Genomic DNA, 17,516 nt, shown 5'->3' with positions numbered 1-17,516 from the left:
ACCAAACTTGGGAGGGTTTATTTTACATTATATACAGAGAGGTGAGAGTCAAGTAACAGTCGTACAGTCATTACGGGCCGGCAGCAACTCGGACGCTGCGGCCCGCGGCAAGAAGTTCGAGAGAGGTCAATCAGGGAATCAGGGAATCCTCCAGAAACCTCTGGTATCTCTGGAATGCTTCTTATAAACCCTTCGAGCACTGGAAGTCGCGTCATGTTTGACCAATGGGAGAGTCCGCTCCGATGACGCCATTTTCGGCCAATGGTTGGCGCCCGTGCCGCGGTGCCACACCAGGCGGAGAGAGTCGCCGCTTGGTCCCCCTTGCTTGATCGCCGTCACAAAAGCCAGGTGGGGGCGACGCTGCCAGGCCTTCCCGGTACATCGCAGCTGTCTTGTTTCGGGACCCACTTTCCTTGCAACAATGCCGGGCTATCCCTTCCGTTTTCTGGAAAACTCAAGCATTGAATAGCTCCACCGGCGGCGTACGAACTTGTTTGCACGTGAACTTGTTGGCTCGAGCGCTCCAATGGAATGTGCTGCGATTCGATGTGGTCCGGGGGAACTCGAAGTAGGCGCAGGAAACAGCTCCATATCTAACATTGCACAGGACATGGTAAAGGTTGCAAGGGGTCAACGGCAACGTCTTGTATCGTTGGCATATGTGACATAACCGGACATACTGGCGAACGAAACGGTACATACCGCACCAGTAGTACCGAGGCTGGAGGTGAGAGTATGTCTTTAATACACCAGCGTGGCCACATTGTGGGTCATCGTGGATCGTGGCGCAGATGTCGAAGCGGAGGTGTCGGGGTATAACAAGCAACCACTTGCAGCCGCTCGAATTGTAGTTGCGGCGGTACAGCAGGTTATCCCGAATGATGAAGTGCGCAGCTTGGTGACGGAGCGTCAGAGAGATCGGCGCTGGCAACTGGCTAGACAAGAAGTCAATAAGTGAAGAGATCCATGAGTCTTTGCGCTGTTCTGATGGCATGTTAGAAATGTTGAGGGCAAAGGCACCGCAGCTGGAAATAGATGAGTGGATAGGACCAGAAGGCAGGGGTGACCGGGATAAAGCGTCTGCGTTGGAATGCTTTCGGCCTGAATGATAAACAATGTGGATGTTGCACTCTTGTAAGCGTAATGCCCAATGGGCGAGCTGACCAGTTGGATCTTTTAGTGAAGATAACCAGCATAGGGCATGATGGTCGGTCACAATGTCAAATGGATGGCTATACACATAAGGACGAAATTTTCCGATAGCCCAAATGATGGCCAGACATTCCTTCTCAGTAATTGAGTAGTTTGCCTCGGCTTTGGTAAGGATGCGGCTGGCATACACGACGACGTACTCTTCGAGGCCATCCTTGCGTTGTGCAAGAACAGCACTGAGCCCGACACCACTAGCATCCGTATGGATTTCAGTTGGAGTAGAGGGATCGAAGTGTTGCAGTACTGGAGGCGAGGTGAGAACACGTCGCAGTTCTTGGAATGTGTCGTCGCACACCGGGGACCAGGCCGATAGGTCAGAAATGCCGGTGAGAAGCTGTGTCAAGGGGGCGATGATAGAGGCAAAGCTATGGACAAAGCATCGGAAATATCAGCATAGGCCGATGAAGCTGTGAAGCTCTTTCATGGTGGTTGGTTTAGGGAACTTGGATATGGTGCTAAGTTTCATGGGGTCCGGGAGGATACAGTCTTTTGAAACTACATGGCCGAGAATAGTAATAAGGCGAGCGCCGAAGTGTCATTTCTTCAAATTTAGTTGCAGTCCAGCAGTGGAGAGGCACGCAAGGACTTGCTCGAGGCGGCTGAGGTGCGCCACAAAGTCAGTGGAAAAACCACAATGTCATCTAAATAACAGAGGGTCGTTTCCACTTCAGCCCTCGAAGAATGGTGCCCATCATTTGTTCAAAAGTGGCAGGCGCATTGCAGAGGCTGAATGGCATGACGGTAAATTCATATAGCCCATCAGGTGTTACAAAGGCTGTCTTTTGGCGATCCGCCTCTGCCATCGGCACTTGCCAGTACCCCGAGCGCAGATCCAGCGAGGAAAAGAATTCCGCTCCCTGTAGACTGTCCAAGGCATCGTCGATGCGCGGCAGAGGATAGACATCTTTGCATGTTATTCGGTTAAGGCAGCGATAGTCGACACAGAACCATATGGAGCCATCTTTTTTTTTTTAACGAGGACAACCGGAGATGCCCAGGGACTGTTAGAGGGCTGGATGATGCCACGCTAGAGCATGTCGTCAACCTGCTGGTCGATGATTCGGTGTTCAGCAGTCGACACATGATACGGACGCTGGCGCAATGGTGTTTGTTGGCCGGTGTCGATACGGTGAACGACTGTGGATGCTCGGCCCAAAAATGGTTGGTTAATGTCAAATGAGGCACGAAAACGCTGGAGGAGCTTGATAATTTCTGTGTGCTGTGCAGGTGCGAGTTGCAGGTGCAGGTGCGAGAAAGAGAACTGGACTGTGGAAAGAAACCCGGCAGAAGTTTCGTGGAGTACAGGCTTTAGATTAAAAACTTTCCGAAGCAATCAGAGAAAACTATCTTTAGTGTTCCTTTAATAAGAAAACAATAGATTGATGTGAAGGTCAAGTTTTCCTTTGCAGACCGAAGACAGCAGTAGTATACATGAGACTATTCCCATAAGTCTATGGCATGCTAAGAAGCTCCACAGAATTTCAGCAACAGTTTCCCCATGTTTAAGTAGCGCCAAACAAATGTTAGCCAGCTGGTGACTAACCTACACTATAATACGATACTGAGTGGTAAAATGGGGCAAGGAGTATGCATGTGCATACAAAACAAATACCCCTCTCACCATAATCTGGTGGGGTTTTTTAACAAGCATGAAATGGTCCCTGCATAAGGTGTATGTTTGGGTCATTGTAGACCCTGCTTATAAGACTTACCATATAGTTTTACAGTCGACTTTGGTTAATGCGACCCTGACAGGATCAACGAAATTGATCGAATTATCTGTATCTGAATTTCTGTAACTAAACAAGATACAGAAAAAAAAGCCAAAGCACATCGCCTGATTTATTTGGCAATATTTGCCCGTTGCTAACATGCCCACTTTCTAGGTGTTCAAAGTAGAAACCTACAGTAGTAAGTTAACGAGTGCCCGATTTTTTAGCAAGGAAAGTGGATCTAAGCATCTAATATGCAACGTGCCTGACTGGCGAGGCCCAGTCAGGCACGTTCAGTGCCTTTTGCCGCGTCCCCCAAGGCATTTCTATAAGGAATGTCTTGAATAAATAAATAAAGAAAGAAAGAAAGAAATATAGGTTGCAACATTGCAACATGGCAGCTGGTTTCCTAAAGTCAGCTTCGCCGCAATACATCCGTGTTATACGGTACAGCATACAAACACTGCAAAGGCGGTTTTGGTTTCATATATGATTGCACCACGCAAGCAATTTTTGGTCCAATTTCCTCAGGCATGTATGAGAGTAGGGTAAATATAGTAATCATACATTGTTAGCTGCTGTTATAGCTTGAAAACCTTCCTAGCACAGGCTGAAAATAAGTATTCTCGATGGGAGGTGACGTGTGTACAACACACTCACTGTCCCCAAGCTCTGCCAAAACATACGCTGCCACAAAGGGCTGGCTGTTGAGGCCACCATAGAGGTCAGGCATGTGCTTGCTGACTGGTCAAGTTTAAATTACTCGGCTAAGGACACTTTTAGGATCAAAACAACGAAAGTTTGGGCCCATTGAAATGCATGGGCGGCAGCCGGGACCTTTGGTTGGGATCGAATTAACAAAAAAATCAAATTAAATGAAGTCACATTAATGGAATTCCGCTGTATAATTAGTCCTAGCATGCACACAATTTTTGTAACCAGTGAAATGTTAGCACTAACTTTAAAAACTCTGAGGCTTTACGAGTCAAACCACAATTTGATTGAGGCATGCTCTAGTAGGAGACTCCGTGTTAATTTTGACTACCTGAGCTTAATTTTGACCACCCAATGCACGGTACACAAGCACTTCTGCATTTCACTCCCATTGAAATGCACCCACCATGGCCTGGATGCGATCCCGCATACTTGGGCTTAGTAGTGCAGCGCCATAGCCACTATGGCAGCACGACAGGCACACTACTAACTTTCATGACAAATTTTCATTCACACTACCTTTCAAAAGAGTCTTTACAGCATCACTGGACCAAAGTGCAATGGCCTCTATGCCATCCAATGCATCTGTTACTTTGCTAGTTCGATTTTAACAACATTTTTCATTTTCTGTTTACAGTAGATGTAGGTACAGGGCCCTGGGATGCCAAACACTATGTGACTCTCATGGCACTTCGTGTCAGCTTTTAGCCCGACTCCCTTTTCAAGGAGCTTTTTTTACTGAAAACAATCGGAGCCATTTCCACTTTTCATATTCTGTAGAACTAAGCAATGCACGGAGGTTATTGTTCAAACCCCTGCTTTGTAGCCATGCATTTGATGGGGTTTTGCCAGTGTCACTAGCACAATATCCATTCCATGTCTAATTCTTAAGTGCATGCAATTTTCTGGCCTATTTCACTGTAAAAGGGGTGCACATTACAATTAGGCACGTGAACTAAGTTTGAATTTGCATTGGGCATCACTTGTTAGTATACACCTTCAGCAATTTAAATGAAACTTGTTTGCAATGCAATGAAAACCATCAACCTGTTGATTGTAGGTGTCACATGTATGGTGCATGAGAGCACAGACTTGGGCTTGCTGCTACAGCATGTTTAGCATTGCACAGTACAACTTAAGATAAAGACTGCCAAGACTCTGTCATGAGCTTTTCATGGAAATGATAACACCACAATTTGTAGTGATAGAATTTATTTATTTATTGCACCCTCAGGGCAGAAGCATTACAGAGGGGAGTGGCAAAAAACATTTCTGTGAAAAGATACACTTACACATGGAGTTCTATAATGTACCTATACAAATACAATACTCTAATTAACAAATCAAATCAATACAAATCACCAAACTACAAAACAATGTAAAATGACTGGATGATTGAGCACGCTGTTCATGGTTTAAGTAGAAATTATAAGTTTAAATTGACACAGAAAGTTGTGTGGGAGAGAGAAAACTTTATTGTGTCCTTGATAGGGTCCAGGGGTGGCAGGGTATGGGATACTAACCCCCAGTCCCGCCCTTCCTCATACAGCGGCCAGTCCTTGCTTCCTGGCGGCGTCTTCAGCCATCCAGATGGCCCAGAGCTGCTCTTCTGGGTCCAAGCTGTGCGGCAATGTCACCCACTACTCAGCCGCAGTTATGATGCTTGTAGTGTTAGTGCAGTGGGTGTTGGTGGGTGAGGTGTTGGGGCAAGCCCAGACAATGTGATCGAGGTAAGTGCGGGCCTCGCAAGGTTTGCAAAGGGGGGGGGGGGGGTATGAATCGGGGTAAATGCAGTGGTATAGCATGGGGTTTGGGAAAGTTCGAACCTGAAGTAGTCACCAAGTGATGGATTGAGATTTATTCAGTGTTCTGTGTGCTTGGGGTTAGCATAACCGCTCTCTGCAGTAGTGGAGGAGGATTGCTCTGGACATGACCATTCGATCCCGCGCGTGACCGCGATGCAGAACAGAGGGCTCATCAGAATCGGAAGACGCAGGACAAGGATGACGCGCCTAGCGTGCGAGAGCTCGGATGGCATCGTGGGTGGCTTCATTTCGAAACATAGACCCAGACCCACAGGCCCAGATGATCTGGATGCAGTGATGCCTTGAGGGGGGAGTGCTGGAGAGTATCTTCTGTGCTTGGAGTGCTATCAGACCTCTTGTGTAGTTGCACATGACCGTTTTGGAATCGCTGATGATGCAGTGTGCATTGGTAGAGGCGTAGGCCAAAGCCATGGCTGTTTCCTCTCCTTCGGGTTGAGTGGTAAGTATTGATGCGGTCGTGGTGCGGTAGTACTGCAAGCCCATGACTACGGTGACCACCATGGCGTTCTGGTGGGGGGGGGTATTCTGATGTGTCCACGTAGGCTACGTCTGCGGCTTGGTCGTAGAGCTTTCGTAGTTTTTAACGCGATAGCATTAAGGAGCCTGTGTCACAGAAAATCCAGCGTCGGCGAAAGCTTCCAGCATTGATGTCCAGCATCCGGCATCAGATGTCGTTTTGGCAAAAAGATTTTCGTACCACACATACCCAGGCCATTCATGTGACGCAAAAAATTCACTGAACTAATTGAATTCCTCAAGCTAAAATACGTGGAAAAATCGTAAACTACGACTTACACACAACCTGATAGCTCCCGGATTGTAATTTGAATATACGAGAAAACATAATTCTGTTACGCAAAAACTCAAACAAACCCCTTTTCAAGCATTTCTACAAGGCACAGACCAGAGACAGCATCTGCCATTTGCGCATGCCAGCGCGTAAATATCTCAGAGTCCACAAAGCGATGCGCCCGCTTCCTTGGAACACTTCGAGGTGGCGCCCGCTTCCGCCACATCGCAGCTCATGCAAGAGGCCACGTTTCAACCAGAAAGCCCACCTTTGTACATAGCATTCGCCGCAAGCATTTCTTGGTAAACATTACAGTTACACATGCTGCAGCTGCCGGGAAGCATGAGAAGCAGTCAGAGATCTTTGAATGCTACCGCGTTCCACTCTTAAAGGCGAAGCTTAAGCGTCCTCCAAATTTCTTTAGCTCTGTCTGCACGGCACTCTTGATTGTGTTCAGGGTGCATATTGTAAGGTATGGGCGAGATAACTAGCTGACCGCGAATGTTCGGAGGGATGGGTACTTTTGGAAAAACAGTACACCGCATCACTTTGTGGTGAAGCCTTGGTACTAGAGCTGGGTGCTGACCACATTAACTACAGATTACTGTACGTAAGTCAACTGTAATTAGGTGTACCATATGTATTCTTTAAAATCGCAGTATTTATGTTATACAGCAGTTCGCCCTTTATTCTATGCATGTTGTTACCTAAGAAAATTTCATGTTAACAAGCAGCTCTGCCTTTGCAGCAACGAGTGGAACGGCAGAACCAAGGTGAGCTGTAGCATTGCATGGTGCCACACACAAGTGCTTTTGTACACATACGAGTTTGCGAGTGAGTCCCCCCGAGTTACGTGGTCTACCTGTGGGATACACAATGCCACCGACTAATTGTGCCATAAATTGGTGCCAGCATTAAATGAATAGCACTAGCATATCCTACCAGTTCCTACCAATGCTCGCACAGAATCATCATCACACTCGCCTAACACTGTTTTTAGAATGTTTCCAGCATATGACTTCATAAATACGATTGAGACTACAGACTGAAAAATCTGACAAAACATTTTCCATGTTTTCCACCTAACCACTATAGGAATGAACAGCACTGACCGGTAAGCTTTTCGTTGCACAAAAAAAAAAAAAAAACCTGGTACGGCAAAAATTGGTTGTTCGCCAGCTGCAACAAAATTTCTTATCTTGTAAAAAGCCTAGCTTCAGGTAGCAGTTACACAGCAGCCTCCATGTGAAACATTACATTTGAAATACAAGTGGATGCCTTACAAAAAGCTAGGAAAATTACATTTCTGATACCAAAATTGAATAAACAAACACTGCTATTACTGCTCGCCGGAAATGATGCATGACTGAGAACATGTGGTTTTGTGCCATGATACCCAAGACTAGGCAATGCCCACAGTGTGCTTAAAAATGCCGGAGGCGATATGCTGGATTTACGTTATATCCACTAACCACCAGGTACACACTTTGCCAACTTTAATGCTGTTTTAAAGGCAGTTAATAAGAAAATTATATAATAACCAGACATATAGCTTTATCAAGATTGCTTCAATAGTATTCCCAACTTTTACAACCTATACGCCTCGTACACCGCCTATAGAGGCGCCACTGAAAGCCACCTAGCGGACGCTTCCAACAGTACACGCGGGAGCAGTAGCAGACGACAACCCTTTGCAGCAAGGGTGGTTGAAGTTCGCGGCTGCGATTTCTCCTTTGTTTGGGTGCCAGGCTGCTTCTTCTGCGGTGACAGCTGTAGGGAAGATGCTGACCTCTGTACGAGCGGGTATGAACACGATGTTACCGGTGTTTGGAACAACATGGTCCACATACGTGCAAGGTGTGTCCCGCAGACAAACGCCATGAACCCCATTTACATGACGTGGAGCTCATGTTCACTAGCCGATAAATTTTGTTGAGTGATGCGATCTCTCGATGTTTTTTCTTATTCTACCCTTGCCGCAATGCTGCTTCTGTACCTGAATAATAAGCACCCGTCGTTAGTGCAGACTTATATCAAACAAATCCGCACGGTGCAATCTCTGCATATGTCGTGATTTTTCTGCCGATGAATACATGTGACATCGCCGAATAAGTGCAGTCAAAGTCGCCTCAAGAAGAGTAATTACCAATTTATTGATGTAAACGTGTACACTAGCCAACGAAGTCACCAAACACACGGGTTAATAAAAGCGCGTGTTAGTGCTGTACCGTCGATGCAATTCTGCATACGCCGATGAACTACCGTTCCCGCTGCAGTTTGTGCAATTTTAAATTCCCCAAGGGAGCTGCTTGGAAACGTACAACGCAAAAGACTGACTAACTTTTCAATACTTTTTTTATATTACTAGAGAGAGGTGCCACATGATATATTTAAAGGCAGAGCAGCGCAAGTCAAAGTAGATGAGCGCTGGCGGCAAGGCCCCGTTTAGTCGTCTGCAGCGTAAGTATAAGAAAGAATTCAGTTGAGTACAAAACTCACATGCAAGAAGGGACTACGCTGTAAAACAAACAAATCACTCGGCGTGTTAAGGTTGCTCAGGCAGCATCGAGGTATGATGACTTCCCAAACGGGATTCAAACTTTTCAGCGAGAAATGGAACAAAAATATCATATGCAGCAGCTATTAGCAATTCTCACCCTGAACTACCTATTTTCTAAACACATTTCCAAAAACGAAAACAAAATCTAAGATGCCCTCGGGCGAAAAGAATAAAGCTGTTAAAGAAGCACTTCCTTCGTATCATTCCGATAAGACACAGCGTGATTTATACCCTTTACAAACAAGGCAGGGTGAAAACTTCACAGCTCAAAAGAATCGACAGAGTTATGCATGGAGCAACTAGCAACAGTTGAACATGTGCTAAGCCACGCATAAAATAGATGTAAAAACATGAAGTGCGCGACAGCTGGTGCGAGGATTTACCGCGCCACATGAAACCAACAATTTCAGTTCTTGTATACTTCAGTAGCTTTAACATACAACGCAATGCGCTCGTGCAGTCGTGCTGCCTAGCTAGCGCAACGCAGTAAAGAAGCGGAAAACAATATAAGCGGCAAACAGCATTCCGAACTTTAGCGAAATGCCTTTATGCTTTTAAACCTCATGCTGCACTGCAGACGAACTTCGTTGCTCACGCGTCTAACTATGATCGAGTGGAAAAAAACACCGACGAGACAAAGGAAAGGATGAGAACAAGAAATTTCCCTTCAAAGCGACAATCCATTTTTGCTACCGTTGCTCCCGCTGATGAGGCTTTGCCGGGAATGATTAGAAACGTATCACCGGCATGTTTTGACCAGTATTTGAGCCCCCCACCCTGCAACAATTCTTCTTCAACATTCCCTGAAGCTTTGGCCACTCCACACGTGCGAATGGTGTTGCCTATCTTGCTCTGAAAACGCGAATAAGACAGAGAAGCACGATCAACGACACAACAAACTACGGCGCGTGCCAGGCTCCTCTCCCGCTTGTTCTGCGCAAGGCCACCACCAGTGGCACGTCCGTCAACGTGCACGGCGCGTATAGGTGGCACAGCTGTACATCCAAAAAGGCAGTCGTTCAGATGATCGTGATGGTGCTGGAATGTGTATATTTGGAGAAGAGCCGAGTTCTTTGTACTGCGTTCTCTTCCCAATTCTGTTATTTTGTAGGAATGGGGGAAACAATAAGATCCTGCCATAACTGAAGAAATCTCGGCCTCATGGATGCAGCCAAATTAAGCACATAAATGCAGAAAATTGCAAATACTGCAAACACAGTAGCCTGTTGTGTCATTAGTATGAAATCATTGATGAGAGTTTGTCACAAAGGATGAAATAATCATGCATACGACTCAGTAAAGTGAGAAAAATTCTGAGACGCGCTTTATTGTGTTCTTGCTGGTTAGTGTACTCGTTTAGTTCCTTTCAGTGTTGGTCGAGGGCTGTCAAGTTCGGCATGTTTTGTGGCAGTGTACTATTAGGAGTTACGGAGTGAAGCAGAAGAGGGATGAAGTCGAGTTTACGCTTCTGTAAGCAAACAAAGTCAAAGAATCATATTTTGCCCTTGGCGACTAAAGAGTGACTCTGGAGGTACATCTGATTAGTACTAGCAATGTGCTTTAATTGCATTCCCTTGATCAGGAAACAGTGGATGACTCAGACAAGAAGTTGACCAGCAGTGAACAAAACCAACGGAAGGTCAAAGTACGCATTCTTGAAAGAAATATTACCTCTCTTATCGATTCTACATTTTTGGCATTTGAGGAATGCAAGGAATACAAGATAATATACAGAGACGACAGAGACATTTTCATCAGCAAAGCAAACCAGACAGAATGATGGGCGACTGTGGGAGATGTGAAGGTCAGGAATGATAAGAAAGGTACCTTCCAGGTGCTTGAAACTCGGAATAATGTAACAGAGGTTTTGAAAGTGGACCATTCGTGACCCTCCCGACAGGAATACTGTTCTGGAGGGCGATGGTGTTGAGTGGAGGAATGACCCGCGACAAGGGCAAAATAGTCACTATTGCAAAAAAAGTCCCCAGGCACAAAATGGCCACAGTATACTTTCATGGGCTTGGCTACTGGTTTGCCCATCAGAAGTTTGGTCCCCCATGCCTTTTTAAGGTGCTCCTTCGAAAGCTTCCTTCGCCTCTCACTGCACGGCGTGTGTGCACTGAGGGACGCAACAAATCAGATTAATTTTATACTTTTAATTCATCTTCAGCAACTCAAAGTGTCAAAGAAATATGAAGACAGCACACAATGTCAGCTAAATGACCGCAAACAAGATCGAACAAGCAACCACATCTGCTTTATCAAGCAGGTCCGACATTTCAATAATCTCTATCAAGATTCTAGTAGCCACCGCTCGGCGAAGTCAGGGTATGTGAAAGTTGCAAATAAATTACTCATCTATAACCAATTTAGCCTAAGTAAAATTTTGTTGCAGTTAGCCTGTGAAATGCTAAACAGGTGTGGTGCAATTTACCCTAAAGTACAAGCAACTAGCATTTGCTGCTTTTCCACAGCTATCGTTGGTAGCACATAGCAGTGCCTGCTGACAAACAGCAAGCATAATGCTGCCCTCAAGACAACCGTGTCGTGAGTGGCTGTGTACTCTCAATCTTTTCGTCACTGCCATAAGAAATTTTGGTAGAGACCTGTCAATCAGTGGCTGGGTGGAGTTATTAAAGAAATAAATCAGAGCTGCCTACAGAAAGTGGCTCAAAGAAGTATATTTATATTAAAATAAATCCTGATCTACAATTTTCCTTCAAAATTGAAGAAATTTTCGTTCAGCACTAGAACATTAGGTGCCACATGTTAGGACTGCATTTGAAGATTGTCCGCATATCTGTAACCAGGTGAAAAAAGAAAGCTGGCAAGTAAGCCATCACTCACCTTAGAAGTTCATCTTTCTTGTCAACAACCAGGCGAAAGTAGTCGGCAAGCTTCTTCTGCATCAACGCAAGCCTCAACCATGCTCGGGCTCGGCCCAACTGACTCCTGTTTAATGCACAACAAAGCAGCATGAATACTTGGTTACAGAAAACGACATAGAAGATGCAAAAATATGCTCAATGATTGAAAGTGATCCATGAATTAAAAGAAAACAACAAATTTTTATAATCAAGGCAACATAGTTCTGTACGGAAACTCTAAGGTTATAAATTTATATAACTACACGTGAATAACAGAGCATTTCTGGCATCCATAGGTTTACTTATTACAATCTTCTGTACCTTGCACTTTTCCACCCCATCTTGCATTGCATTTCATGCTTTTATGTTGTTATCCTTAATGGAATTATTATTTTAAAAAGCTGAAACCCCCTTAAATTACCTCTTAACAAATCTGGACATTATGAATAAATAACCACAGTGCATGCAGGGCATAATCCTGACTAGCTTGGCCAAACATTACAGCTCAACACAGCACAGAGGCTCATAAATGCAAACCAATTATAGTGCTACACTTCCTCTTTGGTGATGGCACCATTTCTTTTGTTGCCAGTCACTTCGGTATGAGGAACCAGCACTAGCTAGGCAGTGCTACAAGTGTTTCAGTGTCACAGTGACAGTGCAGGCCGCTCAGACTTCCACGAAAATGAGACAGCATTTTAACTGCAAAAAAAAAAATTGCATGCTTGTATTATCACTTGGATAGCTTGATGTGTGCAGCCACAGCCAGTTGATGGCCAACTTGAGCGATGCAGCGCATGCCCTCTGTTCAACAGCATCATTGTACAGCCATGTTATGGTTGCATTTGCAGGAGAAGCCAGAAACTTGTGCCTCTAGGTCAATGCTGAAGAAGGCATTGTGCAACTGCAAAATGGTAGTCCTGAAACCTACTATCTTTCACTCATTAGTCTGTGTACTGTGGTGCTTATGATGGCACAGGAAGTTTCAGAGGGAATTTATTACACATATTGTCATGTTACATAAGGAGCACTGTGCCACTGTTTACAAGAAAGTAGTGGAGCTCACAATGCGAGTACAGATACAATTGACATAATGGCCACGTCTAGGTGCTTTAACTAAGGTTAGGGTGAGCAATGATGAGAAGGCATACTTGCGGTGTCAAGAACTCTTACTGCTTCAACTACCTGTGCCTTGGCTATTGCAGGAGCTTTTGAACTCACTGTGACAGGTAAACCTTTCTTTTATGGTGCCTCAAACACATCAGCTAACGTTTTGAAATTATTATAGTTTAGGTGTTCGCTTTCAATGGTTTGTGTTGCAGTCGAGCCCACTTATAACAATCACATTTAATATGAATGCTCAGTTATGACGAACAAACATAGCATGATGATAACAATTTTCATGCAGTTTATGGCAGCAAATCTTGGATAAAACGAACATGTCGCGACTCCAAGTTCCTTTAAAGTGAACGTTGGAACTACCTCTCAGTCTCCCTAGAAGGCGTCACTCCCCTTGCATTCCCGCTTTCTAGTGTGATCTGCAGCTGTACACGCCTGGGTGTGATTGCAACAGTACTTCTCAGCTGGCAACGAGTGATCAAACCCATGCAGTTTCAAACTGAGCACTCAGCTGCTAACATCCTGCTATGGGTGACACAGTTCATTGCTGTGGAAATTATAAATGCGCTTGGATGGAGGTTAGCATGCATTGCATCAAAAACTGTTTTCGAAAGGCTGGATTCTTGTATGGAGCAGGAGAGTCTAAAACTGTGGAGCTCGAAAGCAATGACAACTTGCCTGTGGATTTACATTGTGTCATACATTGCATCGCTGAAACAGCTACACTGCAGCAAAGCTCTCAGTGATCAGCACATAAGAGCTTTAAACAGTCTGGAAATGCAATTACTGGGTTGGCATCTAAGAAGCAAAGCAAGCTTACTGGTTACTTTCGAAAGCAATACAGTCAACGACCAATTTCCCGGACACCCACTTTTTCGGACATGCCTGATAATTCGGACTCCTTCGAGGCACCGCCACATTACCCCATAGAGTCAGTGTATAAGACCGTCTGAAATTTCAGATGCAAAAACCTTTTGCCATCCGATTTTCCGGACTTTTTGTCATGACTGCAGGTCCGAAACGGCATTGATCGAAGCCATCACCACTGTCATTTCGATTATCTCGCACCTATCACATTCTATCACCGCCTATAGCCAAGGCACTATCGCACACAGATCCGCTGGCAGCTGTAGTCACCACCAAGGCAGTGCTAGGCCTAGCTACTTTGACATTCGTTACCAAGCTTCTTGCTGTTCGGTGCCATGTTTTTCATTAAAACAATTCGCCGCTGTTAACAATGGCGCCGACTCTGCCTTTGCAATCCTCGCCAATGGCTTCGAAGCTCGGAAAGCACGACACATTGCATAATGCCGGTTCCCCGTCAGCTTCGCCTCAATACATCAGTGTTACGCGATGAAGCATACATGTAGTACGGTGAAGCATACGCATAGTATGGTGAAGCATACAAAGCATGGCCAGATGCAATTGTCACTGGACACAGTATGTATTCCTTAATTACACACGCGTGCACCTGCCCTCTCCTGTCACAGTACAAGCACTGATATGCCTAATAAGTGTAATCGCAGGCCTGCAGAGCTATTTCGATGACATCGCTGTTTTCTCGAGCACTTGGCAACGGCATTTGGAACATCTGCAGCAGGTATTCCTTCTGATTTGTGAAGCAGGGTTGACTTTCAAACTGGGCAAATGTTGTCTTGCAAGCATTGAAGTCCACTACTTGGGGCATGTTGTTGGCCAAGGGAAGCGACATCTTTCCGAACTAAAAGTTGAAGCAATCACTAGCTTTCCTTTGTCAAAAATACTACTACAGAAGTTACATTCCAAACTTCGCACATATCGCTAGTGCTCTTACAGACACTCTGCGCAAGGCCAAGCCTACTACGTATTGTGCATTGGAATATGGTGCGTAAGGGCACATTTGCTGCCATTAAAAAGATTCTTGTCAGCGAACCGGTTCTCGTGGCACTAGATTACCCTGTGCCTTTCTTAGTTCAGTGTGACACCAGTGACCGTGGAATGGGTGTTGCTTTAAGTCAGGTGAATGAAAAAGGCGAGGAGCACCCTGTTGTCTGTGCAAGTCGAAAGCTAAAGTCACGCGAGCAAGCCTACAGCACAACAGAAAAAGAACGCGCCTGCTTGGTGTGGGTTCTCGAAAAGCTCTCGTGTTATCTTAAAGGCTCTTCCTTTGTTGTTGAAACTGATCACTCCCCCTTAGTGTGGTTGAACCAAATGTCAAACAAAAACGTTTGCTTGATGAGGTGGAGTCTAGCAATTCAACAGTTTGAATTCCTAATGCAGTACAAGAAAGGCAAATGCCATGCAAATGCTGACTGCCTTATACCCCTGTCACATGGCAAATCTAATGTCATTTACAACGAATGACATTTGCTGATAATGCCATTTGTTTGGTGTCGCACGGTAAAACTTAAGGACGTTTTCGAAAATGACATTTACAAACGAATGAGTTCGCCAAACTCATTCGCATTCGTTTGGAACTGAATGTGTATCCTCGACACCACGAGTTTACCAGTGTTTCGCAAACAGTACATGCTTCTTTTTTGTTTTAACAAAAAATCACTATTATTCTATCCATTTTATTACCTAATTATTGCTTTAACGACATTGAAGTCCATCACGAGCGTAAATACAGAAAACTACTCTCAGTCCAGTGACCGGACAGCCGTCTTTAGCTTTCACTGCAGCAGTCGTGTTGGTTCGCACCGGACCATCGGCCGCGGCCGCTTCAATTGACTTGGCGTAATAGCGTGCGCGTGTTTTCCTGTGGCACGCGCTAAGAATGCGGTTATTAGAAGCCCGCATGCACATCAGAACGGCGATGACATGCAACTGCCCTTCTCGTACCACTTTAGCAGATGTAGCGGACGCGCCTATTGTTCTCTTCGCCCTGTTGCTTGTCTTTGGCTTGGCTCGACTCGACTTCGTAGTCAATGTCGACAAGTTAGCGATCGAACGCTACGGTTTGAAAGCAACGATCACATATTCTAGTGGAATTTGGCATATTGGAAAATAATTATTGGACGAAAGTGGGTTTGAGGCTTGTGTTTTTTTTTACTATCGTCACTGTCATCATTTTCAAATGGCATTAGTTTTCGCCGTGTGACAGGGGTATTAGCCACATTCCCTAGCCTTTTTTTTTTTTTGCTTGTGTGCATGAAAGTTTACGCAAGCCTTTTCATTCTCGTGTTAGGTTTCCATGTGTTCTGCTCCCAGTGAATTCAACTTCTGGGCTTTCCTAAGTTTGTGTGCAAGGTTGCTTCTGACATAGTTACTGCGTTTCTTCCACTCGTTTACTAAGCCACTTCAGATCCTGTCATGTCGGCTGATGGGATGAACCCTGCGCCAGAGATCTGTGGCTGGCTCCCTGTCGCTAGGTGCTCGGCACCCTTTCAGCACTCGCCGAGCAGTGCTAATTATGAGCGTCGCCTCCTTCTGGGCGTCTCAGCCTCTCTCCATGGGTTTGTTTTACGAGCCTGAAAACGCACAGTGCCTTCTTCACCCTTTCTGCGATGTCTAGCTCAACCTGCCCGCCTGTGCCACCATGCACCTCGGTGTCTTCACCCATTCCAAGCGCAAGGACAATGTGATCGTGCAAAATGTGTCAGTGCTATGCTTGGACAATCTTGTTTCTATCATTAGCTACACCTTCCCACCTCCAATTGTTCAAGAAGCGTCATCCTCTTGAACGCCTTCCGAAATGGGTAGCTTTGGCCGAGCTGTAACATTCGCGGTGCTGGTCTCATGCTATGTTGGGGCCTGCAGATAAGATTGCCCCACTTGCCACGGTATCTTTTTTTTTTGCCACCCCCTGATTGGCTACTTAGCGCACAAAAAGTGCGTCGCTGAAGGAATAAACGTGATTGTCTTCCTGGCGCTGTATGGGTTGTCTGTTCCTTGGGCCAGTCGTCCTGCCGCCCTCGGCCTCTTGACGCCGAATACGTAACACTATCTAGGTTACATCATCGGTCATTTTTCAAACTTTATGGTGAACAAATGCCGTTCATAATAGTTGTAATGTGGGTTAATTTGTTTGTATAAAAAGAAGTAACAGAAAGAGAATACACAATGACAATTTATCATTACACTCAAGCACTTCCGGCCCACAACAAGTGTTGTCTGCTTGTGTCGCAACGTTCTCCGTGTTGATGTGAGCTGCGCAGTCAGTGTTGGTCTTGAGTTTTCTTTTCACGAGCACCATGATCACCCTTGTTATGCTATGGGCTGCAAATCTAGCGATTGGCAACATGTCAAGCTCCTACATAGCGTCCCTCTGCAAGCTGACATGCGAGCGGAGTGAGTGCAATGCATCAGGCTGTCGGAACCCGATCAGCACCAGCATCTATGCATATGTCACTGTCACTTCACAGCGGAGGATTTCTACAACAATAAAGAGGTTTAGCAGGTCCAGTATTCAGGTACACGCAAGTGCAAGCTGACTGGGCATTTTACTGGATAGGCTGAGGCAAACATGAACAGCCTGCACGGTGCAGCCATCTGGTGGCACAGAGCTCAACTAGACAAACACACAGCTAATATAACAGTAAGCAAGCTTATTCTACTTTGCTGCAGGTGTAAATTTTCTGTAGGACCACAATCGTGAACATGCTGTCATTTTAAATGTTTAAACTGTTCTACACTTGGTTACAACAATGTGTTACAGCTCTGTGTTTGGCTGGTTAAACTCTGTGTCACAATGTGGCTGCACCGCGCAGGCCGTTCAGGTTTAAGCTAAAGCCC

At 45.4% G+C, this 17,516-nt stretch overlaps 1 protein-coding gene across 3 annotated transcripts in view; it reads right to left on the bottom strand.

The window, feature by feature from the left end:
• The window catches only part of LOC142587778 (RUN and FYVE domain-containing protein 2-like), a 108,854-nt gene that overhangs the window by 75,249 nt on the left and 16,089 nt on the right, over positions 1 to 17,516 (bottom strand). For all 3 annotated transcript variants that reach the window (XM_075699040.1, XM_075699030.1, XM_075699050.1), the window contains one exon: positions 11,662 to 11,766. In XM_075699040.1, the coding sequence (XP_075555155.1) occupies positions 11,662 to 11,766 (105 nt within the window). The remainder of the gene's footprint in view (positions 1 to 11,661; positions 11,767 to 17,516) is intronic.

This window comes from Dermacentor variabilis, chromosome 1 (assembly GCF_050947875.1).
Source record: "Dermacentor variabilis isolate Ectoservices chromosome 1, ASM5094787v1, whole genome shotgun sequence".
NCBI classification, from domain to species: domain Eukaryota; kingdom Metazoa; phylum Arthropoda; class Arachnida; order Ixodida; family Ixodidae; genus Dermacentor; species Dermacentor variabilis.
Note: the sequence above shows the minus strand (reverse complement) of the source record. Positions and strands in the feature narration are given on the sequence as shown.